General features: G+C 49.2%; 2 protein-coding genes across 12 annotated transcripts in view; one reads left to right on the top strand and one right to left on the bottom strand.

The window, feature by feature from the left end:
• Positions 1 to 10,430, top strand: part of Akap13 (A-kinase anchoring protein 13) — a 283,132-nt gene extending 272,702 nt beyond the window's left edge. For 8 of the 10 annotated variants that reach the window (XM_045145632.1, XM_045145634.1, XM_045145635.1 and 5 more), the window contains 7 exons: positions 429 to 590; positions 1,196 to 1,266; positions 1,487 to 1,531; positions 3,617 to 3,667; positions 3,930 to 4,379; positions 5,650 to 5,977; positions 6,641 to 10,430. In XM_045145632.1, the coding sequence (XP_045001567.1) occupies positions 429 to 590; positions 1,196 to 1,266; positions 1,487 to 1,531; positions 3,617 to 3,667; positions 3,930 to 4,379; positions 5,650 to 5,977; positions 6,641 to 6,690 (1,157 nt within the window). In that variant the 3' untranslated portion in view covers positions 6,691 to 10,430. The remainder of the gene's footprint in view (positions 1 to 428; positions 591 to 1,195; positions 1,267 to 1,486; positions 1,532 to 3,616; positions 3,668 to 3,929; positions 4,380 to 5,649; positions 5,978 to 6,640) is intronic. The other 2 variants (XM_045145633.1, XM_045145636.1) reach the window with 2 other exon arrangements.
• A 7,402-nt stretch (positions 10,431 to 17,832) lies between these two features.
• Positions 17,833 to 24,405, bottom strand: part of Klhl25 (kelch like family member 25) — a 35,048-nt gene continuing 28,475 nt past the window's right edge. The window contains exon 3 of one of the 2 annotated variants that reach the window (XM_045145384.1): positions 17,833 to 19,684. The gene's annotated coding sequence lies outside the window, so the exon portion shown is untranslated. The remainder of the gene's footprint in view (positions 19,685 to 24,405) is intronic. The other variant, XM_045145383.1, reaches the window with a different exon arrangement.

A 24,405-nucleotide genomic window follows, 5' to 3' on the forward strand; every position in this document is an offset into this window, starting at 1 on the left:
TCCTCATATTTAGCCTCTTCTTTGTGGACCCTGCCCTAGGAATAAAGCCAAGTTGGTTAATTTGAGGAATTCAGACATTTAAGCTACTTAGCCCCTTGAATCCACTTGCTGTCAGAGAGGCAAAAACCTTGTTGGTAGCTCACCTTTGCAGGGAATATCTCTTAATTACATTGGCTCTAAATCTAGAACCCATACCTTTTCTAGTAAATAGCTGCCTTCCCTGTATAGTTTAAAATTTTCCTGGCACATGGACATAAGGGTGAATGTTGGTTTCCAAGTGCACCATCCCCCAGAAATCTATAGACAGGATTTACCTGCTCTTTGGAATTTTCCAATGTGATCCTTGTGCACATTATGTTACCATACTATTTTTTCCTCTTCGTTGACAGAGATAATGTCAGCTTACATGTTTTGCTTTCTTTTTGCAGTGGAGATCCTTCAGGGTTTGGTAAGTGGAAGCCTAGGAGGTACAGGTGGGCAGGCCATTAGTGGCTCTGTTGAGCAAGAAGTTGGGGCCAACCCTGTTTCCTTGCCCCGGAGAGCAGAGACCTTTGGAGGATTTGACAGCCACCAGATGAATGCTTCCAAAGGTAATTTGTCTTACTTTTCACAGCTAACCTGATCTGTATTCTGGTACTCCATTTCCTCTGCTCCATTCATTCAGTAAGCATCTTAGTGAGTCTGAAATGTTCATGAGCCCCTGTCAGAGTCGCATTCATTTTAGGTAATAAAAGATTTTTCCTCATCTCCTAAGTTGTGTATAGCCAAAGAAGTAATAATACAAGTTGAGCATCTCTAATCTGAATTTTTTAAATCCAGAATACTCCAAAATCCAAAACTTCTTGAGTACCATGACACATGTGGAAATTCTCCACCTGACCCAGTGACAAGTTGCAGTTGGGACAGAGACATGTTAAAAATATTGTTTTAAATTGCCTTTAGATATCTGTGAGATACTAAGTGACTTTTATGCTTGGACATGGGTCACCTGGTTTTCTTTGTTGCCTTTGTGTTAGTGAAAATGTGAATAATGGCTTAGCTATCACCAAGTGACTTTCCTGTCTTTCTTTTTGGGATTAATAAGATTTAGAAGTAATATCTCTGAGCTATCTATATTGTAACCTTTTCTTGACTGGTATTTTACAGTTAAAAACAAAAATACAACACATACACACCCTGTTTGTTTCTCACTTAGGAGGTGAGAAAGAAGAAGGAGATGATGGCCAAGATCTTAGGAGAACAGAGTCAGATAGTGGTCTGAAAAAGGTATTTTTTTCCTCTCTCAAATAATTATCCTCCTTGGGATCTCCAGTGAAATGTTACGGTAGAAAAGAAAGAAAACGGGAAAACGCAGCATAACTTAGAGATGAATTAAGGATAATTTTTACATCAGTCAACATTTTAAAAATATGTTTTGTGGACTGGAGAGATGGCTTAGTGGTTAAAGGTGCTTGCTTAAATACATTTTGTTGTTTTTATTCTTTAGGGTGGAAATGCTAACCTCGTATTTATGCTTAAAAGAAACAGTGAGGTAAGGATTTTATGAGCTACACAGAATATGTAGTTTTTAAGGTTAAGAATAATAATTTTTGTTTTGCTGTCACAAACAGCTCCTACCCATAGTCTGTGTGTCTGAATACTAAAGTGGTCCATTGTTTTGGCTTAAAGCACTGTCCTGGAATTTCACCCAGTACCACCTCTGATTCTCTGTCATTAAGATGCCTCTTGATTTTGGTCAGTTTTGTCTACACAAGGGTTGGGAAGCACTGAGGGTGGCTTTCTTCAGCTTATTCCTAGTGAGTTAGAAATTAAAGCAACATTTCCCTTAGCATAAACCTGATACCAAAGGCCACAAGTCTGCAGTATGGAAATGTAACTTGTTGTTAAATCTCCATTTCTTATCATTGTTGAACTTGCACATCTGAGCACTTACTTTTGTGTGAAGGAGCCTGTGCCCTCCCTGTAGGGAATCAGGCCCTAGGTTTCAGCTGAGGGAATGTGCATTACCATTTCAAATTGACATTTTATTGGTTGGATAATTTCAAGTAACATTTCTTTTTTTATTGTTCGTTGTGTGTGCGTGTGTGTGTTCATATGTGGACATGTGTAGAGTTCAAAATAGTCCCAAGTGTTGCTCCTCACCTTCTGCCTTGTTTGAGGCAGGGCTTCTGATATTTATTGCTGCAAATGCCCAGCCAACCAGTCCACCAGCTTCTGGAATTATGTCTTCACTTTTCATCTCCCTGTATACGGTCTGGGATTAACAAACACTACACCTAGACTTTATGTGGGTTCTGGGAATCAGAACTCAGGTGCTCATATTTTCACTGTAAGTGTTTTACCCAATGAGCCATCGCCCCAGCCTTCAGGAAACCTTTCTTCATTTTGCATTTATTTGATTTCAAATAAGAGTTTTGGAAGAATGCATGCACATGGGGTGGGGATGGAACCCACTGCCTCACTCAATGCTGAGCATACCCTGAGCATACTCTAGCCTCTGCATTATTTATAATATTTTATGTAGTTGATCACTCCTTTTTCTTTTGTAAGTTGCAGTTTTTGTTTCTGTCCTATTTCTGTACTAGGTTATTTTTCTTTTTCTTTTTTTCCTTACTATCTTGAAGAGCCTTTTTAAATGATTTTTTTCATTTGACTCTTTGTTTCCTTTACTTTTATATATGATCCCTTCCACTGTGTTTCTGTTTGGAAAACCTTCCATGCTTCAAGCAGAAAATAATCCTGCATTCTTTTCTACCTTTAAAAAAATTAATCTAGTTTTATTTATTTATTTATTTATGAGAGAAGCAGATAGAGGATGGGAGCACCAGGGCCTCCAGCCACTGCAAATGAACTCCAGACACTTGTGCATCTGGCTTATGTGGGCACTGGAGAACCAAACCTTGGTCTTTAGGCTTTGCAGGCAAATGCCTTAACTGCTAAGCCATCTCTCCAGCCCTGAAAGTTTTTTGTTTTAATGTATGAGCTAAGGCCCCAGCTTCATGTTTTGCAGACATTCAACCAATTTTCTCAGAGAAGTTAACTATTTTTTTTTTCTTTTTGCCTTGACTACATATGCTGCTTGTACACTAAATTGATAGGCTTCATCTCTGGCTTTCTAATACCAGTTTTATGCCAATCATTTTAAATAGTGAACTTTCTAAGACATCTTAATGGGTGCTAATAACCTTTTACACACACACACACACACACACAGTTTTCTTCTTTTTGTATTGGCTGCTTGTACTCAGTTATTCCTGTTTAAGAAAAATATTTATTTATTTATATTTGTGTGAGAGAGAAGCAGAGAGAGAGAATGGGTGTGCCAGGGTCTCTAGCCACTGCAAATGAACTCCAGATGCATGTGCCCACCTTGTGCATCTAGCTTACGTGGGTCCTGGGTGAATCGAACCAAGGTCCTTTGGCTTTGCAGGCAAGCACCTTAACTGTGAAGCCATCTCCCTAGCCCTGTACTCAATTATTCTTTGTTTTATTTTAAAAGTTTTTTTTTAATTAAAATAGATTCAGATGTATTTTATGGATGCTATAACCATGGGATGTAATGGATTCTGAGAGTCATAAAACCTCTATGATTGTTTGCATTTTGTTTCTTCCTCAGCAGGTTGTCCAGAGCATTGTTCATCTTCATGAACTGCTTAGCGCTCTTCAGGTACATAGCTTCATCGTTTATTTGTGCACTTTCTTGGTTAAAGAACAATAGCAAAGAGTTTCCAGAAAGTGTATAATCAGGCTTGACACAATTGAATTCTGCTCCTTTGACATTTCTGATTGCCTGGCCAGGGTTACCCTGGAGCATTTTGTTAACAGACCAAACCCTTAAAACATGAGGTGAGGGAGGGTCAAGGAGGTGTTCCAGCAAGTGACTCTCCTCCTGGACCTGAATTGCATTGCTGTCCTCTCTGCCACCTCAGGGCGTGGTGCTGCAGCAAGACAGCTACATTGAGGACCAGAAGCTAGTGCTGACTGAGAAGGTACTCACAAGGAGCACGTCCCGCCCCAGCTCCCTCATTGAGCAGGAAAAGCAGCGCAGTTTGGAGAAGCAGCGCCAGGACCTGGCCAACCTACAGAAGCAGCAGGCTCAGCACCTAGAGGAGAAGCGCCGCCGCGAGCGCGAGTGGGAGGCTCGGGAGCGGGATCTGCGAGAGCGGGAGGCACGCGTGGCTGAACGCGAGGAGATGGTGCGCCGTGGGCAGCAAGACCTGGAGAGGGATCGCGAGGAGCTCCAGCAGAGGAAGGGCAGCTACCAGTGTGACTTGGAGAGGCTGCGGACTGCCCAGAAACAGCTGGAGAGAGAACAGGAGCTGCTGCGGCGGGACGCAGAGAGGCTCAGCCAGAGGCAGATGGATCGGGACCTCTGCCAGGTACTAGAGCCTGGGCCAGGCGAGGAGACAGAGAGGAGGGCCTTCTCCTGATGCTGTGAAGGTTGGGCAATGGCTGAGGGTGATGAAGGGTTTTGTGCCCTAGCTACCTCAAGAAAATGAGCAGAGTGATGCCTGTTGGTATGGCATTTTTGCTTTACCCTGAGAGGGGCACAGAGTGAGGAAGTAAGTCTTTATCCTTTACATCTCTAGGAGATTGAAGAAAGCAGTGGAAATGTGTACGGCTTGGGCCATGGTAGTCAGTGGGCCCTTGGGAATTGGCTGGTACATCCCTGAGCCACCACCAGCTTGGACCAGTGTAGTCTCAGTGTGTCTGAGAGAGTGATAGCAGCTCCTTGGTTGTACTACATGAGAAATCAGTCATGGCCTCCACCTAAAGGTGGCCTGGTGGGGATACACACTGAGAATAAAGGAGCCCTCAGAACCTGCAGTACTGTGGTCAGGGGACAGCAGCAAGTGCTGCTAACACGTGTGCAGAGTCAGCAAGGAACACTGAACAGAAGGAAGAGCCCAGCCCAGCAAGTGATGGGCAGTGCTCACCTTTCTTTTACACAGATGATACTGGGGTGAGAGTATTGATACATGTGCTTTGCTTAGCGCCCAGTTTTGCTTTGCTCCTTTGGGAAAGCTTTTGATTGTTCAGCACATTGACTCTGAGCGAGAGTATGTGGTTAGTCTGGAACATGAACACTGGTGGTAGATGGAGAGCCCGGGTATGCACAGATCACCCTACCTTTATAACTCTTATCATACTGCTATTTGTTTCATTTTGGACCATAAAAGACAATTGAAATGACATCTCCCAGAATGGGAAATATATGGTGAGGAGCAGCAAATGGCTCTGTTATTTTCTCTGACACAAGGATGTATCAGGGACTTCAGCAATGGAAGATTAGTAAGCAGCTTGAGGCAGCACAAGTCTTATGGTCAGATGATCCTCTTTTTCTTTGATGGTCTTGTTGAAGCACAGCTCTTTTATCCTCTGCTTAAACAGAATCTTTTTCTGGGAGGTGTGATTTTATGATACTGATGTTAGTATGGAAGATGATGCTTTTAACATGGTCATAGATTATACCTGAAAGAAAACAGTAAATGAAGTCCTGAGCCCTTTTACAATGAGTTCTGTAGCCTATGAACACAGGTAAGCATGTATAGCCAACACTGTTCCCAGTTGAGTTCAGCCAGTGACTTTCATGGCCACCAGTCTGCTAAGGGCTTCCGATCTAAAATGCCTTATCTTAACTATGTGCAGGTTTCACGTCAGCATACCAAGCTAATGCGGATCCCATCCTTCTATCCCAACCCGGAGGAGTCCTCATCATCATCTGTACCTTCCATAACCAAATCAGGGTCACTGGACTCGGAACTTTCAGTGTCTCCTAAAAGAAACAGCATCTCTCGGACACATAAAGATAAGGGACCTTTTCACATGCTGAGTTCAACCAGCCAGACAAGCAGGGGACCAGAGGGGCAGAGCCAAGCCCCATCAAGCACCTCTACCCGCCTGTTTGGGTTAGCCAAACCAAAGGAAAAGAAGGAGAAGAAAAAGAAGAGCAAAGGAAGCCGTTCTCAGCCTGGTGGTGAGTCACCCACACAGTCTTCCCATGACCATAGTGTCTGTATTCTAAAGGAGAGTAGAGGCGCAGAGACCAAAAAAAGCTGTTCAGTTCAGATGGATGAGCACTAAGTTTATACTGTTCCAAGACAAATGTGTGAGAGGGTTCAGGTTTCTTTTTTTTTTTTTGTGGGCGGGGGGTGGGGGCTTCCTCCAATGAAAGGACTAAAACTCACCTAATTGAAGTACTTAAGCCCTCCCTGTTCTAGGTTTACTCTAATACCAGTAGCAGCAGCTACCATTTGAGTGTTTAACCTCAGATAACTTCATAAAACAGGTTATACACATTGTCCTGCTCATTTTCCCCACAGCAATCGGAAACTCGAGCTCAGAGAGGCTGTCCAGTGTGCGCACTCAGAGCCTTGGTGAAAGTGTATGAAATGCCTCCCTGCTGCATGCTGGACTTTGCCTGCTGCCATTTCCCAGACCTTTCTATAAATGTGAACACCAAAGCTTAAGAGAAAGTTATGGAGAGAGGTTTAAAAGACTATCACTGAGGAACCTGTTAACTAAATCAATTCAGAACCCCTGTTTACCTGTTGTATCACAGATTAGATTGGGCAGGAAGTGAAATGAAAATGACATTGTTTTCTGGATTCCTTTTTCATTCTTGATTTCACTGTTGCAGATGGTCCTGTGTCTGAAATATCAGCAGAAGGTGAAGAGATCTTCTGTTGACCACTTTCTTTGCCAAAGCGGCTGCCTCCTGACCCTGGCCATGGCCATGGTGCCTCGTACCATGCTCCTGCTGCCCCTCACGCACAAGTCTCTTACACTGGACGTCCACTGACCCTTAGCGTCCAGTCCTCCTGGGCCGCCCCAAGTCCCGCACAAGATCATCACCTGTGTGTCAGGGTGGGGAAGGATGCCCAGACTCCACTTTAGCTGTGATCTGTGACTGTCCAAGACTCAGGTGTGGGGCTTGCCCTACTCAGGGTGTTATACTGAAAATAATGGCCCCAGAAGTAGGTGGTGGTTCGGAACATGTCAAGAATCCCTAAAGGCTCATGAGGTCTGAATTTCAGCCTTTTATTTTGGGGAACACACCCAGAATCAAAGAGCAGGGAGTGTGACTTCGTCTGTGTACAGTGGCCATTTGCACATACACACAGGGTATAGCAGAATGTACACAGTCTCTTGTAAACATCAGGGTAGTTTAGCCAGGATAGAGCATCTGACTGGCCAGGTGGTGTGCAGATATTCAGTATTTCACCATGTATCCCTCTTAAGATTGGATCCCTTTAAACCACCTCTGCACACATCACCCCTCTTTGCATGTATTTTTCATTTCATTTTAGAAGGGAAGACAAGAGTTTGAAACCAGTGAGATGAGGCTTGGTATATAAGAAAAGCACATGGTCTACACTGCCTGCATGTCCACTTAACAGGATGAACTTTAAATAGAGTATCTCATTTCATCTACAAATCTAGACACACTGCCTGTCCCAGATGCTTGCCTATAGGTTCTAGGCACAGAGGAAGTAGAGAGGCCTCCTCACCACTGTCCCTGAAGTATGACACTTTTTGGTTGTCACTGGCCCAGAAGGCCAGCCCAGCAGCTCCCCCAGGGCAGCTGTCATTGCCTGGGCCTCCCTGTGGGAGGTTGTGTTCCCAGTTTGGCTCACATAGCTACCTGCCAGGCCCATACTGTACCCTAAGGCCTTTGTGGTTGGAATTCCCTGCAAGGGAATGACTGGCTAAGAAGTAGGTTCAGATAAAGGCATTAATTAAAGTCCATGTGTTCTGATAGTTTTGCCTGTGCAGAACTAGGAGAGTCACTGGCCCTTCAGTATGGCAAGGCAAACTATATATTGTGTCAGAAGGCCTCATGAAAGACGGTTTTTCAGATACAAAGTTCTTTTTGGTTATTAATTGTGCTCTTACCCCTGGAGAATGTCACAGTTGCTGCCGATTTCTCTCTCGTCTCTTTCCTTTTCCACTGTGTTTTGATTCTGTGTTTGCTTGAGGCTTTCACCAGCTGGTATTCACAGGGCAATTTATTGATAATGTTCCCCTGAGACTCTCATGTCTGCCTTGTGGGGCTCCCCACAAGGGAGACCTCATGCAGCCTGTACTTCACATGCGGCCTTTATTCCTGGCTTTGCCCCTCAGAAGCATGAGGCTCTGAACATAATTATGAGAAAAACAAACCTGCAACTTGGTGCTTGTTGATGAATGCAAGCTGGCCTTGCACATGAAGATATTTATCTTTCAGTTTATTTGAAAGAGGTCTGGTTTAAAATTTTTAGTCTAAAATTTATTTATTGTGTGTGTGAGTGTGTGTGTGTGTGTGTGTGTGTGTGTGTGTTTTCCTTTGAGGGTGAGCCCGTGCCAGCCCAGCAGCTTAGACTGTCCTTTCAATTCAGGTAGTAGTAGCAGCCCAGGGCCTGAGGGTCCTGAGGAAAGCAAGGTTGGAACAGAGGCCCACGTTTGTTCCTCTCCCTCCCCAACTCATCCTTTCATCAGAGAATGTGGTCTATCTTGTTTGGGAATTTAAAAAACTTGCCACCCATCAGCTGAAGGCCTGTTTGAGTCATAGAAACTTCAGCAAAAGACTTTTAAAACCGAAACCAGCTGATACTTTTTTTTATATTGAAACCATGATGTACCTCCCAAGAGACCCTTAACAGCAAAAAGTTAAGTTGCTTCCTTCTGCCAGTCCACACAGTTCTGTCACATTAGAAATACGTCCTGATCTTCCCCAGGTCTACCCAGGCTTTGGCTGTTGTCTGTCAGTGCTGGAAGGGGAGGCAGGGTCTGACTCCCAGCTGGCAGTGATCCACCCAAACCTGCATTCCCTGTGTAGTGAAGGCCAGTGACCCTGCCCCAGGCTACTTCACAAAAGCTCTGTGGACACCATGACTACTGTACTTCCCCACATGACTATTTGCCTGACTTCCAAGTGTCCTTCACTCTCAACCAGCTATAGGTTTTTTTTTTGTTGTTGTTGTTTTTTATTTTTTTAGCTTGGTTTGGCTGTTTTAAAGGGATCTCAACTCTTTCCATACTCATTAACTTAAACCCATGTGGTCAATTCCAGTTGGGCATCAAGGTGGTAATCCTCTGCATTCCCCTAAGCCACCCAACTTCCTCCAGGAAAAGTCAGTGGTACAAAAAGAACCACTTGCAAAGAGCTAATTCGCCCTTCCACATCATCTGCCCCCACAGTGCTCTGTGCTTGGGGAAGTGCATGAATGGGGTTGTTGCTGCTCATGCTTTTGCATATGGCCCTGAAGATTGCTGTAGCTCTGAATCTAGACTGGTGGGTTTCTCTCCTGTGATAAAGGTTATTTCCCATACTGCTCCCCACACTAGGAAGCCATCTATCTCCATCAAGCTAAACAGCATCTGGCCTTGCACTTGAGATTTGGCAGTCAGGTGGGAATCCCCCTGACTTGCAGAATCTAGTGAACCTCCTGGAAGGAGACTGCATCTCCTCTCAACAATGATCATCTCAGTAATTGTCATCCCATCTGGGTGACATGTGCACTTTAAATGCTCTCTCATCAGTTGGCTTCATTTTTGAGACAATCAACTATGTTAACTGCCCTTCTTAAAAATTGGGAGGGTTAAAAACATGCCAGTTGCCACATTCAGTCTTTGCCAACATTCCTTGTACCCCATAAGAGCAATCTATGGGGAAGAACTACTCCCCAAGATACTTTGGAAAGGTACGAACTAAATCTTCTTTCCTCTTCTGTCTCAGGGTTATACCACTAAAAGCTTCCCTTGGCTAACCTCTACCTTAACCCCATTCATTTTCTTTCCTGGCTTCAGTATTAGTGTGCACAGAATAGTGAACCCTTGGTGTTTGGTTGGTTTTTTTTTTTTTTTAACTGGGGGTGTGGGTGCTAGTGTGCAGAGGCTTGTGTAAAGGACAGAACCATGGGCCATAGGGCAGAGCTTGACCCAGAAGTGACTCTTCATGGGAATATCTGACATTTCTTCTTTTCAGCTCTGAAGTCCCTGTTTATAAGTTCTTTCTTCCCAAGGGTTTGGTATTTTCCTTGGAGCTGAAGTTGACTCTGAGGATGGTGGCCATTTGTGTCCAGAGTGCAGTCCTGAAGAGCAGGTTGCCATAGCCAGATAGAGAGGGTGACTACTTAAGAAGGGCATCCACTCCCCATGCCTGGGTGCTTCAGAACACAGAAGCCTTTGCTGAAGCAGTGGCCCTGCCACTATCCTGAGAGATGGGGCACAGTGTACTTGGACTTGGCTCCTCACTTTCATTCAGTAGTATAACATTCCTAGTTAGCCAGGGCTTTGAAGTCAGCTGCCTGCTGGCCAGGTTTGAAATTAAAAGTATTTTAATATGCTGCCAGAAAAGGAAAGGAAAGGAAAAAAAAGGAGGAGAGGTTGGAGAGACGGCTCAGCATTGAAGGCACTTGCCTGTGAAGCCTAATGACCCAGATTCAGTTCCCCAGCACCCACATAAAGCCAGGTGCACAAAGTGGTGTGTGCATCTAGAGTTCATTTTCAGTGGCTGGAGGCTCTGGTGCACCCATTCTCTCTCTATCTCACTGCTTGCAAATAAACTTAAGAGAGAAGCCAGAGGCCTTTCTCACTTGCCTGTTTGTCAGAATTCTCCCCCTTGCCAGTTTAAAAAGAGTGGCCCTCACTTCAAATCCCCTGCCCTAGAAACCAGGCAGGAGCCCCTGTGCCACAGCCCTTTACAAAGGGGCCTGCCACGGGAAGCCCAGACCCTGTGCCCCAGCCATTCCCTTCCTTTGGTCACTACCTAAGTGGAGGGATGTCCCCAGCTGGTTTGCCTCAGTGTCACTATGCAGTATGCACCTATACCTATGCTCTCATTGGTTGTCTCCAAATGCTGTATGAACATTTCTGTGCTAAACCTTATTAAATAAAAAGAAGGGTTAAAACCCAAGTTTGCTGTATATTAATTTGTAATTATGTATAAAGTGAAGCAGTTTTAAACTGTAAAGATTTTCAGTATGTTTGCTGGACTCTTGCCACAACATACTGGCTTTGTATTTTATTTATCTTACTTTGTAGTTACGGCTTCAAACTCATGTAAAGTCCCCCTTGGCCCCTCCAAAAAATAAAGTTTCTTTGAATTCTTGATTCCTGCTGTAATTTATTCCCACTCTATCTGGAGTCTGACTCCCCCAGTGGAAACTAATCTCTGTACCATTGGGAGCAGCTGAAGTCAGAGTAGGCTTTCAGCCCCAATGGTGCTTTCCTAGAGCTGGACCCCAGACTGGCTCAAAGCCCCCAGGAGCTCATTGATCTGCCCTGAAATCAGATTCCAGTCAGATGCACTGAACCACCTCAGTGACTGTGTGCACTACTGAACACACTTGTGGCAGCCTCCTCTGCGAGCTCCCCGCCCTATCGCAAAGAAGCTTTTGCCTAAGCTTGGGAGGGGGGGGGAGTCCAGTTTGTATGGGCCTGTGGGGAGCTACACAAGGGCAAGGGTATTTCGGCCAGGCCTGATCTCCAGCATGTCCAGTGTGTGGCTGGCCCACTTGCAGAACCTGGGTTCAGGTCCCCAGCCCTGGCTTCCTAGTGCTGTGTCTCAGCCTACCCAATCTGGAAAGGCCCTTCTGTTCTACTGGACCTTGGGGATTGCCACTGGGTGATGCAGAAAGAGGGCATGGATCCCTTCTGAGATTCCCATTCTGTTCTAGCTCCTTGCCCAGCATCCCAGCCTTCAGAAGGAAAGGAAATCTGCCAGGCTGCCAAGGGTCGTCTTTGTTCATGAATGTAGTGCACATTTCTGAGCAGAGGCTTTTGTAGCCCTGGCGATAACTGAGCCCCACCGAAAACACCGGAACACTGGTCCCTTTTTACCCACTTCCACACTTGGCTATCACTGGGTTCTGGCAACCCCTCCTCCAGTGAGCAGCCGGCTTGGCCCATCTGTACTACCCACTGCCCTGGGTACCCTCAACCTGCAAAACAATGGTTCCCATGGCCTCCGTCGCCTACACTGTAGCTGGTTCTGAGCCAGAGACAGGCTGTTGTCTGGGAGGCAAGGAAGGTCAGCAGAGGCATTAATCGTGAGTGGGCCCCAAGAACCCTGGACAGCAATTCAGTGGGTGTTACATGTCTTACTGGCTCCTGAGGGGAGACCATTGCACACAAGGCCCACATCACAGCACCACCCTGACCTGTGTGACAGTGGTCACCGCTGTTAGTAGGTCTCTTATCTTGAGGACTGCCAGGCAGCTGGAGCTTCCAGCCATGTCATTCTTTGTGTGGGCCCTGTACTCAAGAAAGCTAGTGCTGCCTCCCACGGAGGATACAGAAATCTAATTAGGAAATTAAGTAAGGAGGGAGAGATTAGAAGCTACAAAATTGCCTAGGCATAGCTTGCAGAAGAGGAAGATAGCACATGGTCCTGTGGCCACCTTAGCAGCCACTACAGACGGGGAACTGAGGCAGCTGAGCTGCAGAGCTATGGAGGTAAGAGTCCTAAAATCATGGTGCCTGGAAACCATTTCTCAGTCCTGGCTGCGTTCTGCCACCCCGTAGGTGCCTGGAGGCCTCAGAGAAGTCCTGGGAAGGTAGTGGCCAGGTGACCTAGATTTGAGGAATGTGTGTCATTCAAGGGCTGTCTACCCCAGAATGATGCTGTCTGCCAGCTTCCCCTCCTCCCCTGCCCCAACTGCCTGCCATCTGGGCTCCTTTGGCATCCAACTCAGAAGCACCTCCTCACAAGCTTTTCATATGCTAATTGCTACACAAAGCTATTTGAAAAAGTCTGTACAAGTTTGAGCTTCCTCTCCCTCCAGGAGTCTCTGGGCAACTTTACTTCCAGAGAAACCAACTGGCAGGGATGAGGTTCCATGGAACAGCCCGCTGAGTGCTGGGCCCGCAGTGCTCTGTACCTGCCACACCTTCCTGTGAGCCATCCATTCTGAACCATCCACCTCAGCCTCAGCCTCTGAGTTGAAGTGGCCTATGGCCTAGACAACTTCAGTTAGTTCCAAAGCTTTGCCTAGGTCCCTAGGGTCCAATGGAGAATGTGGTCTTCTAAGCCCATGCTGCTTGCTCTGCCAGCCAGGTATGCAGAGAGGGGCTCTGGAGAGGACCAGGTCTCCTGTTCTGTGTGTGGAAGCTGTAGACTAGGACACAGGGTGAGCACAGACTGAACCAGAGAAGCTGGGGACAAATTTCAGCCCTGTTATGTCGCTGAGGGAGAAGTAGGAGCAAGGTAGTCATGGACAAACAGCTAGGGAAGGCCCAAAGAGAGTACACAAAGAGTTGTCACCAAGCCTGCCATTGACAGAAGTGAAATTGAGGTTCTCATTCAGTCTCATCCCTCAGTGACAAGTGCTCCTGTTTCTTCCCCAATCTAGCATACTTAGCTATGCTGGCCCCTCTTAAGCTAGCCCCTTGAATCCAAAGGAAAAAAAAAAAAAGCTCACCCCCAAGCCCAAGCAGACTCACTTGAGGGTGACAGAAAAGCCCGCCAGGTGGGCCAGGTTCTTGGCTGCTAGCTTCTCCTTATCTGACCCTGGGGCATCCCCTGGCCTGGTAAGCCCCTCCCCCACCCAGCCTGGCTGTAGGACAGGGAGAGGAATTCTTTCCTTCTCGCTTTACTCTCTTCTGAGCTATGGGACCTTTAGTAATCGATCTCTTACCTTCCTTCCTTTCTAATATGAAGGAGAGAGCCTCTGCACCCTCCCGCTCCACTTCCCACACGGGTGTATTCCTGTGTGTGTGTGCGTGCATGGGTGTATGTCTGCATGTGTGTATGTGCGTGTGTGGGTGTGTGTGCGCGTGTGCGTGTGTATTCACATACGCTCTGGCCCTTTTTCAACACTGCAAATTCCTTTCACATTTTCTTTCCACTCCCATGCTCAGCTTCCCACATGGGCTGTCAAATCCTGCCCTCCAAGCTTACATGTATAATTGTCCTTGCCTTTTCTCTGGGTATCAATTTTCCCCAAATAAATCTCACAATAAATAATTTAACTCTCAAGAGTCCAATTCCTTAATTCTTTGATAAAATGGACAAGGATCCAGCAGTTGGGGTTCACAAGTATCCCAAAATTCCATATCACCATGAACCATCTTGGAGGGGGCTGTTGCCCCTTCCAGGGGGAGGATCAGAGATGACATGTCAAAAGTGGCAGCTCCATGCCCAGGCCCAGCATGTCATGAGCATATAGACCAAGTGGCAGCAGCAGCTTGTCACACGGGAGCCCTGACCGACTGACACAGAACTGACTCCAGGCACTTCTGTTCTCTGGGCCTTTGTGGAGATGGCAGACTGCTCCAGAACCCACATCTTGTCCTCCATCAGCTCAGTCTGTCACTTCTAGACCTTTTCCTGACAGCCAGGACAAACCAAGCCACCAAGCCCTCTGGTCCCTCAGCACTGAACAGGTTCCAGCTGATACACGCCCACCCAGGCTCCGGAGCTGTGTTCAAGGCTGAGCCCCGCCCCGCCCCCAACCTGCCACGCCTTCATTGCAAGGCTGGGTGCTGAGAAGAAGGTGCAATAGAACCATGCCAGGGAACCAGGATTCACCCCTTCACTGGCAAGGCCAGGTATTCATGAGGAAGGCTCGCTTCCTAGTGGCAGTCCAGTGGAGAAAAGGGGAAGTCTCAGCACATCGAGAGGAGCTCTGGGGTGGGAGCCTGTCCCTATGGTTTCAGGTTCATCTAGTTAAGAGAAAATAAAAATAAAATCTTAGGCAGGACGTCGGAGAGATGGCTTAGCAGTTAAGGTACTTGCCTGTAAAACATGATGACCTGTGTTTGCTTTTCCAGTGCCCACGTATAGCTGGATGCACAAAGTGGCACATGTGTCTGGAGTTTATTTACAGTGGCTAGAAGTCCTGGTGTGCCCATTCTGTTTCCTCTTTCCTTGCAAATAAATAAAAATATTTTTAAAAAATACTTAGGATTTTGCTTCATTGGATGACAGGCACTCAACACCCTGTAGGGACTTGAGTCTTGCCATTTGTGGATGATCACACCAGCCCACAGAGTTAGGTGACTGGCCCAACAGAGCCAGGTACAGAGGGTGGCCTTTATTTATTTATTTATTTATTTATTTATTTATTTATTTTGAGGTAGGGTCTCACTCTAGCCCAGGCTGACCTAGAATTCACTATGTAGTCACACTCCAAGTGGGGTGGTTGGCCTAAGAGCGGTGGTTCTCCAGCCAGGCTGGCCACACATTGAAGGCACCTGGAACTTTCAGACTCACTGGCAGGTCTTAAGGAACCTTCAGGGTTGGGCTGAGTTACTATGCAACAGAACATTCTCTTGCTTCCAGGTACCAATCCAAAGCCAAAGGGGAGAAGTCCAGGCTTGGTGGTTGCAGGCGTAGTCTTAGAGGTAAAATGTCTGTCCTATAAGCCAGGTACTCTTTCTCTGGATAAAACCAGGTTTCCTCCCACCCCCACGCACAGTAGGCCCTGCCTAATGGGATCCAGACCCAGGGGATGTCATTCTCTGTGGATGGGGCCCCAAGTCCCTCTGGAGGCTGCTAAGCAGCGCAGTAAACACAAACATGAGGGAGAACGGGGAAGGGAGGCTCATGCTGTGCCCATGCGGGGTATGGGGTGGTAGTGCTGACAGCAGCCCAAGCTAAGAGTAGGACCTAGGTTCCTTGGTCCAGAGCCAGTGCAGGTGTGAGTTGGGCCACCTTGATGTCTGCAAATTGTCGATTGTGGTCCCAATCGCAGCCCCTTGGGCTCTTACCCATGCACTACCTCTCCAAGTCTATTACTGGCCACCCCTAGCTGCAAAGCTACTATCTTAACAGCAGGTACTCATAGATTAGTATCACTGAGCTCCCTTTCTGTCCCTGGGCAAACTCAGAGTATGCTGAACCCCTTGTGATGGCTGAATTCTTCTTCCCTGCATTGGGTACTACCACGTGGGAAGGCTCCAGGGGCTGTGTTGGGACTTCAGCCCTAGGGGAACCTGGTTCCATAATGAACAACTAGCTTCCTTCCTAAAGCCCATCCCAGAGTCAGTCTGACCCTGAGGCCATGTTCCAGCCCTGCTGGGCAAAGACCAACCAGCACAGCCAGCACTCCTTACCACGCTCAATGTAGCACAGCCCATGGATGGCTCACCTACAGTGCCACAGCCAGACACTGCAGCAAGGGTGATCTGACCTCTAACCTGCTAACCCCACGACCATTAGCTCAAGCCTGAGAAACACATAGTGGAACCAAGCCTGAACACACAAGAGATAGATCAGAGCCTTAGCCACATGGTGCCTTGACTATCCATGTGAGCTTTTAGCTTCTGAGCCCATTGCCCCACTGTGGTGGTTTGATTCAGGTCCCACCTGGTGGCAATTTGGGAATTGGATCCTCCTGGAGGCAGTGTATTGTTGGGGACAGGCTTATGGGTGTTAGAGCCAGCTTCTCCTTGCCAGTGCTTGGCACACTCTCCTGCTGCTGTTGTCCACTTGATGTTAGCCAGGAGGTGATGTTCACCCTCTGCTCACGCCATTGTTTCCCTTGCCATCATGGAGCTTCCCCTCAAGTCTATAAGCCAAAATAAACCCTTTTCATCCCACAAGCTGCTGCTCCTGGCTGGATGTTTTCTGACAGCAATGTGAACCTGACTGCAACGCCCACCAACAAGAGAGCAAGAATGCACCCCCTTCCGGGGTCCCTGGGAGGGGAACGGACTTATGCAAAGCCCTAGCAGGGGCGGCACACAGTGGAGGCTGGGCAAATGCAAGTGGGCACAGAGCCAGGCTCTGGAGGGGCCTGCGCACTAGTCCCCAGGCAGGCCTGTGTACCCAGAGCAGGCTGTAGATGAAGCTGCCTCACATCAACATGCTCAGCCTCCCTGGAGGACACACTACGTGGGGCTGAGCTCTGGCCCTTGGGTGGGAAACAGGATGCTAGTCACCTTCTCTTCTGCCCTTTCTATTGGCTGGAGTGCAGATGGAACGGTGGGAGATGGAGGGGCTTCGTGGACTGGGAAAGTGCCTCCAGTGGAAGTTGGAAAGGCAAGAAGTGCCTGGGTCTACTCACTCACACAGGGACTCCATGGACAGGAGCCACCTCACTCTTCCTCACTGTGCAGAGAGTTTGCCGACCAAAGGCCCCTGGCCTACACGGAAGTGACACTGTCCACTGTCATGCCACTGCTGGAGGAGGAGGACGGGGGAGGTCTCAGGATTTGGAGGCCATCTCTACTACTGGCTATCTCTGACCCATACAAATGATCACTCCAGTCTCAGTGAGGTGAGGTAACGCCTCAGTGTCTGGTCCGTTTCACACAGTTGACGCTTCACTTGGGCTTGTGGGTCTGCCCTCTGCTGAGGACCACTGAAGAGAGCCAGGGCAGTGCATGCTGTGGCATCGCCGCCTTGGGCTGCACTGAGGGGTGCCTCCAGTTGCCACCCAGTATCACTGCCGCTGCATCCATCATGCAGGCGCACTCTATGTGACAGTTAGTGCACGGAGAGGTGTGCAACAGCATTCCATTCCAACATCCAAGGGCCAACTGCACAGCGGGGCAGTGACAGCCTGACAGCTTTAGCTGAGGTAACTATGGCCACCTTCATGGCTTTCACGCAAACATGTCCCTGGGGCCGCGAGGCATAAACCCCTTACCTGTGGAAACGATGAAATTGTGTTTTCCACTTGGAATCACTACACGAGGCCTTAGGAAGGAACAACCTTCAGGGAGCGAGGGAGGCCAATAGTGATTTCACAAGCACATCAAATAAAGGCCTCTGAGGCTGGTATGTGAAAGAGAAGTCCTCTCCTGGTTGGTTCCCTGGAAAGCCACACATGGACAGTGCCAACTGGCAGCCGCTGGGCTCTGGCCAGGAGTCAGGAACCCATGTAGCCGAGACGGTCGGTTCCCAGCACCCAGGAAAGGCAGACAATTTTTTCAACTCTTTATTAAGTTGGAAAACTGATAAAAGCAACACAAAGCTCAGAGCAAGCACCATGGTCAAGTCTTTGTGCTATGAGAAGTGTGCTGAATCTTGATGAAGCAGATCACAGGCCAAGGGGTCACTGGCCATGGCCTGCAGCTCCTCCGCCAGCCCTGAGGACCAGGGGCCTTGGGATTCCCAGCATGACTGTCCCTGAGGTGGAACGGATGACGAACCCAGGCCTCAGACCGTGGGCCCTGAGGAGTGCCAGGAAGCAGCTTTGACTTCCAGTGCATTCCCAGGACACATCCGTGGGCAAACCAAGCTCACAAGTCCCACTCCCTAGGAGGCACCAACAGGACCAATGCTAGGCTGAGATGCAGGGACACAGGACTGGTTAAGTAACTAAATTATACTGTGGCCCCAAGTCCCTATCAATAGCACAGCCCACACTGGAACTACAACTTGCATGTCATCAGCACACAGAACTGGCAGGTGGCCTGGGAAGCCACACACTAGGGTACCCTGTTCACCCCATGCCAGGCACAAGGAAAACACCTGTCCCCTCCAAAGGTGGGTGGGACAAGGGCCTGGAGTGTCTCACACTGGTTCAAAAGCTGACCTCAACACACCTGGCACTGGGGACACTGATGAGGGCTTTCCCCAAGGGTTGTGAAGTGACAAGGAACAAACATTTTGGGAATTCTCTTCTGACCCTTTTGGTAATTTCTTTCTTTCTTTCTTTTTTGAGGTAGGGTCTCACTCTAGCCCAGGCTCACCTGGAATTCACTATGGAGTCTCAGGGTAGCCTAGAACTCATGGCAATCCTCCTACCTCTGCCTCCCAAGGGCTGGGATTAATTGCGTGCGCCACCACGCCCAGCCCTTTTGGTAATTTCTGAGCCCAGGGAAAAGGTGAGCAGGGCCCAATGCTGGTAGCTACAAGGCTGATGCCAGAAAAGACATCAGGAATGGTTAGAGCCTTGTCACTGTCCTGCACATTGACAAGTCCACAGGATCTGCTGGAGTCCCTCCATCAACCACAGCTCATTGCTGCCTTGCAGGGCAGCACACAAGCTGACAGTTGTTTTCTGTGAAGGAACCCCAGTGCTGTGGGTGGTTGTGGCCCATTAGGAGCTGGGCTGTCACTGCTTCTTACTATAGCTTTGAAGGCAGGTGACAGGGCAGCCCCTACCAGCTCCCTAGGGCCTGAAGTCCTGCTGAGTGACCCCAGCCCCTATTTGAGTGGACATAAGCCTTGACCCATACCTGTGGCAGCACCCTTGGCTTACCCTTCAATGGAGGAGCCTACAGGAGAGACCCCATTGGCCTTGAGGGTCTGGGTACATTTGCTAATGAAGCTTGTGGGTGCCTCCCAAATTTGCCCTGTGAGTTTCTGCCCCTTGTCAAATCCATTTTAATTGGGCTCTGCTTCCTAAGGCTCAGGAAATATGAAGTGACATTACTTCCTCCCACAGGCAGCCCTGCAATAAAAGCTGTTGGGACTGAGGTATCCAGACCCAACCCCTGCCAAGCCTGCCTGGTCAACAGAGGTGACCTCAAGGCCCTGTCCTCCCCTGGGCTCAAGAACCCTAGCAACAGCAGGCATGTCCCTCTGGAAGCTCCTCTACACACAAGCTCCTGGCGGCAGGGAGGACTGGGCACTCAGGAGGCTTTACTTTTCTTGCCTAAAGCTCAGAACAGTTACCAACCACCACCCAGAGCTGATGCTGATGGCTTCTGGCCTGGGCAGGCTGAGCTTCCCATGGTCCAGCTGGGGACAAGGCCACTCTGTGACTGCGGAGCCAGAGCCGTGGGGGTGTGGAGAGCCACCCAGAGTCTGTGGGGAGAGGAGGAGAGGATGAATATGTGACATGCCACTCTGTCCTGCTCTGAAACAAAATGATACAATCAAGAGGCCACTTAGTAGGGCTGGCATTTGAAAACCCACCCAATAGCATGAGCTGAGGTTTCTTACCTGGAAGAAATGACACATTCACTTGCCAGGTCTCCCTCCCTCCATGTTCCCTGTACTCCCTGCCAGCACCTGGGACAGCAGGACAGAGACAGCTACTGTCCCCAGGCATTGGCTTCCCCTGAGAGATACCACAGACTTAATGACACAGTGTTACACATTAAGAGAAGTGCTACAAATGAAAAGTAGCTTTTGAAAAGCGAGATCACAGGGCTGGGAAGACAGCTCAGTGGGTAAAAGCACTGGCTGGGCAAAGTGAGACAGCCCGAGTTCATATCCCCGGAGCTCATGTAAAGCCAGACATGGTAGCACAGACTTCTGCCATCCCAGTGAGATGGGAGGTTCAAGAGACTCTCCTGAAGCTCAAGGGCCAGCTGACCAGAGTCCAGCTAATACAGTGTCCTGTGACCTCCAAAGCGTGGTCTGGCCTGCACTTACACACAAAGGGAAATTGTTAAAAAGGAGATCCAAGCCAGTACCTTTATTTTGGTGAAGGGGGTGGGAAGGAAATAGTATTGAACCTAAGATCTGACAGATAGGAATTACGTGTAGGACAGTTAGCAGTTCAGGCAAAAGGAGCCGAAGCGCACACAGGCCCTGAGGGAGAATCCAGCACGCGTAAGCATGCTCATTTGCATCTGGGACAGGTATTAACCACCCAGACTCAGACTCGTGATGGCAGGCTGCATGATAGGCTGCGGGGATGCAGTGGCAACTGAGGAATTATCCTCATGTTTGTGAAGCTCACTCTCCGTGGTACGTTTTCAATCAGTGGCATGCCCACTTGTAGCGTCAGCATTTGCTCTGGAAGATGTCCACCCACCTGGAGGACTCAGGGACCAGACCACTGCTTCACAGAGTGTTCCTGAAGCAAGGGTTTGCTGCCATGACCACTGCCACAGCCGAGCCATAGCGGCAACCTGGTACACCTAGCAGGTCCTAAGGGAGGACGTTGCTGGGAATGAGAGCCCAGGAAAGGACAGTGGTCAGGCTGTAGCTCCTGAGCAGATCAAGTTCAGACACCCCACATGCCAGGGCTGTGCCAACAGGGGAGGGCAAAGTCCTTAGGACAGCAAGGGAGAGAAGACTGAAAGGGAGGGAGGAGCCAGACAGCGGGCTTCCCAAGGCACAGATCCCATGGGATGGGTTTACTAAGAGGGGAGCAGAGGGGCTGGTAGTTCCCCCCATAGGGCGAGAACCCTATGAGGGAAGACGACCAGATGGCGCCCCAGCACTGACAGGGGCTGAGGAACAACCGGCTCTCAGGTGCACAGGCAGGCACTCTGCAGCGAGCTGCGTCATCACCCAGGCGGGCACAAGGCAAAGCAGCACTAGCTTGGCGACCTGTCACCATCACCAATGCTGGTAGGTGCGTGGGGCTACAGTGATCTGGCCTGTACACTGGTGTGGGCTTTATGGATGGGATACTGCCAAAACAAGGCGTTTCTCTAGTCGTCTGTATGCATTTACAAAACGTTAGGAGTGAAAACACGTAAGCCAGCACTGGGTGTCTGTGGAACAGTTCCTGTAAGCGACGCTGCCTGGCACTGACTTCTAGACATCTGGCCGGGCAAGGCGGCTGCTGCAGCCCTTCAGCCGGGCTGGTGAGGGCTCCCAACGACCCCAGCCTCCACACAAGCTGAGTTCCAAGGTCCCCACACCCTGAGATGCTCCAGAACGGCAGAGCTAGTGCTCTGGGCCTGGCAGCCATGCAGTCACGGTGGCATGGCTGCCGGGCCAGCACCAGCACCCCACACGCTGGCATAAAATCCCTCAGAGCCAGGGCTGTGGGCCTCTGCCTGAGAGCCCTGTGTGATTCACATGTTGGTCAGAGACGGTTCCTGGGCTCATCCCAAAGCTCTCAGTCTGTATCCACTAACTCTGCAGCCTCGACCTCTGTGAAACAGGATGATCCTCCAGCTACGAGTGCACATGGGTCATCGGTACCACTGCACATGACAAGGCCTGGCAAAAGCCCGTCCCACGGGAGTCTGGTGTAGGCAACCCGAGTCTGTCGTCGCCGCTCTTTCCCAGGTCTTGCACAGGCACAATGACTGCTGTGTGGAGGATTTCCAGCACACTCTCCTGCCAGCTCAGCCCACCCTGCAAGGCTGGAGGAGTGGGTTTTTGTTCACTTTTTGATATTTTGTTTATTGAGGTAGAGCATCACTATAGTCCAGGCTGACCTGAATTTCACTATGTAGTCTCAGGGTGGCCTTGAACTCTTGGTGATTCTCCTACCTCTGCCTCCTGAGTGCTGGGATTAAAGGCATGTGCACTACATCTGGCTATTTGAGAGAGAGAGAGAGAGAGAGAGAGAGGCAGACAGAGAATGAGAACAGGCACACCAGGGCCTCCAGCCATTGCTGACGAACCCCAGACGCATGTGCCACCTTGTGCATCTGGTTTACATGGTGTAGCAGGCAGATTCAGTAATCTAAAACCAGTCTCGGTGCCTGTAATTTTAACTTGCTTGAGGTTTTCCAGCTTAAAATCTTAAATCTCTCAGTCCAATATCTTTAGCCAAGCACATCAGTCCATTACAAATTTAACCTTGATCGAACTCTCTAGGCCTGGGCAGCAGGATGCAGCCAACCCTTATGCTAGTAGCCCAGTTCCAACAAAGTCCTCTGCAGTCCTTCCTTCCTTCCACTTGGCTGCCGGAGCTGCTTGCTACCTTCCAGCGTGGATTGAAGACCAGTGCAGACTAAAGACCAGCATCAACTGAAGACCCACGTGGATCGAAACCCTCAGGAAGACTCGGCTTTCTGGCACCATCTGCAGTGCTGGGTTGGGATTGCTGAGGCATCTGGACATGAAGAATGAGCAGCTACCAGGTTCAGTGATTCTTGGGCCTGCAAATGCTATTGGACTACTGTAAGCTTATCCAATAAACCCCCTTTTTAAAATAATTCATTCTAGCAGTTCTGTTCCTCTAGAGAACCCTGACTAATACACATGGGTACTGGATAATCAAACCTGGGTCCTTAGGCTTCATAGGCAAGAGCCTTAACCACTAAGCCATCTCTCCAGCCCTGGTTTGTTTTTTGAGACACGGTCTCTTGTAGTCCAGTTGGCTTCAAATTTGCTACATAGCCAAGGATGACCTTGAAGTCCTGATCCTCCAGTTCCTTAGTGCTGGATTACTCCATGTGCCACCACATTGCGCTTATCTGGTGCTGGGGATGAATCCAGGACTTCGTGCATGACAGGCAAGCACTCTACTAAATCAGCTACATCCCCAGCCTGGGCTCCTCATTGTAGTAACATCTGTGGATGTAGGTCAAGGTGGGCCAGGCTGTCCCTGTAGCACTAGCCAAGCTGCACAGGGTCTAGGGAGCTAGGTCCTTCTCAGAGCTGGGCTTGCAGCCCCTGGATTGAGTGCCACATGGTGGGGCCTCAGCACCTGTGAAGGACTGAAGCTCTCCAAACATGGCCACCTGCTGGTGTCCTACAACTTCTTAGACCAAGAGCAGGCTGGGCAGGCAGTGAGGGCACAAGGAGCTGATTCTTAAGTGGCTTTCAGGGAATCTCAGTACAAGAGGAAAAGAGAAAAGGTGCCCATGCTGGTGCTCCAACCAATACTCCAATTGGGTACTCGGAATGGAGAAAGCAGGCATGGGGATTACAGGGGGACACAGGGGCTGCAGGGATTAGGAGCAGTAGCCCCTGGAGCTACTTCAGCAGCTGTCAGGGTGGTCAGCGAGGCTCCAGAGAACAGGCACCGGCGAGGCACCTGGGGACCAGGGCAGCAGCGCTTCTCTCCAGGACCCCCTTGTACCTGTTATTGGCAAGAGGGGTTAGGACAAGGCCAGGAGTGTACACATGGGGGTGGATGGGACATGAAAACAATGAAGACTCCACCTCCGTGAGGTACTGGGTTGGACATTCCAGGCAGCAGCTCACTGGCTGGGGCAATGCTCACGGGGAGTGCCTATCCCACCTCAGGTGCACAAGGCATGCTGTCCATTGGCCCTTTCTAACCTCAGCCCTTGCCAGGGTAATTAGCCTGTTCTCCCTCTCGTTTTGGTTCCCAGGCTCAGCCCCTTCCCATAGAGGCCCACCCCCAACACTCCTGGACAAGTTGCAAGTTTTCTTCCAGCTCTGCTGATCCACTTCCTGGGGATGAGCTGAGCACAGGTAGAAATGACTGCAGAACCCAGGGAAGCCCAGGCATACCCAGGTGTCAACTTCCTGCAGCACTGCAAGGTTATGGGCCCATCTGCAGTGAGGTCCACTGGTGGCCAGCCTTTGAAGAAAGCCAAAACTCAGGTGTTCAGCCAGAAGCTGAACAGGAGGAGCTGCGAGGTCTCTGGTAGTTGCTAGGGCCTGTGAGGACTTGGCTGGAGTACAGATGACAGCTGAAGCCTAGGAGCAACCTTAAAGTTCCAGCACAAGAACTCAGGAAACCAAGGCTCTGGAATGCTCACTAGCGCCTTGGGAAGGCACGCACTGGGCACGGCCTCCCATCCAGATCTGAGACTGACCGTGTTTTAACCAATTGCCTTTTTGCACCTACCTCCTCTCCCCTGAAACATGCAGTTGCCTCTGACACAGCAATGCCAACTGTGGGGCTGAGCCAGAGA

Source organism: Jaculus jaculus, chromosome 3, assembly GCF_020740685.1.
Source record: "Jaculus jaculus isolate mJacJac1 chromosome 3, mJacJac1.mat.Y.cur, whole genome shotgun sequence".
NCBI lineage: Eukaryota > Metazoa > Chordata > Mammalia > Rodentia > Dipodidae > Jaculus > Jaculus jaculus.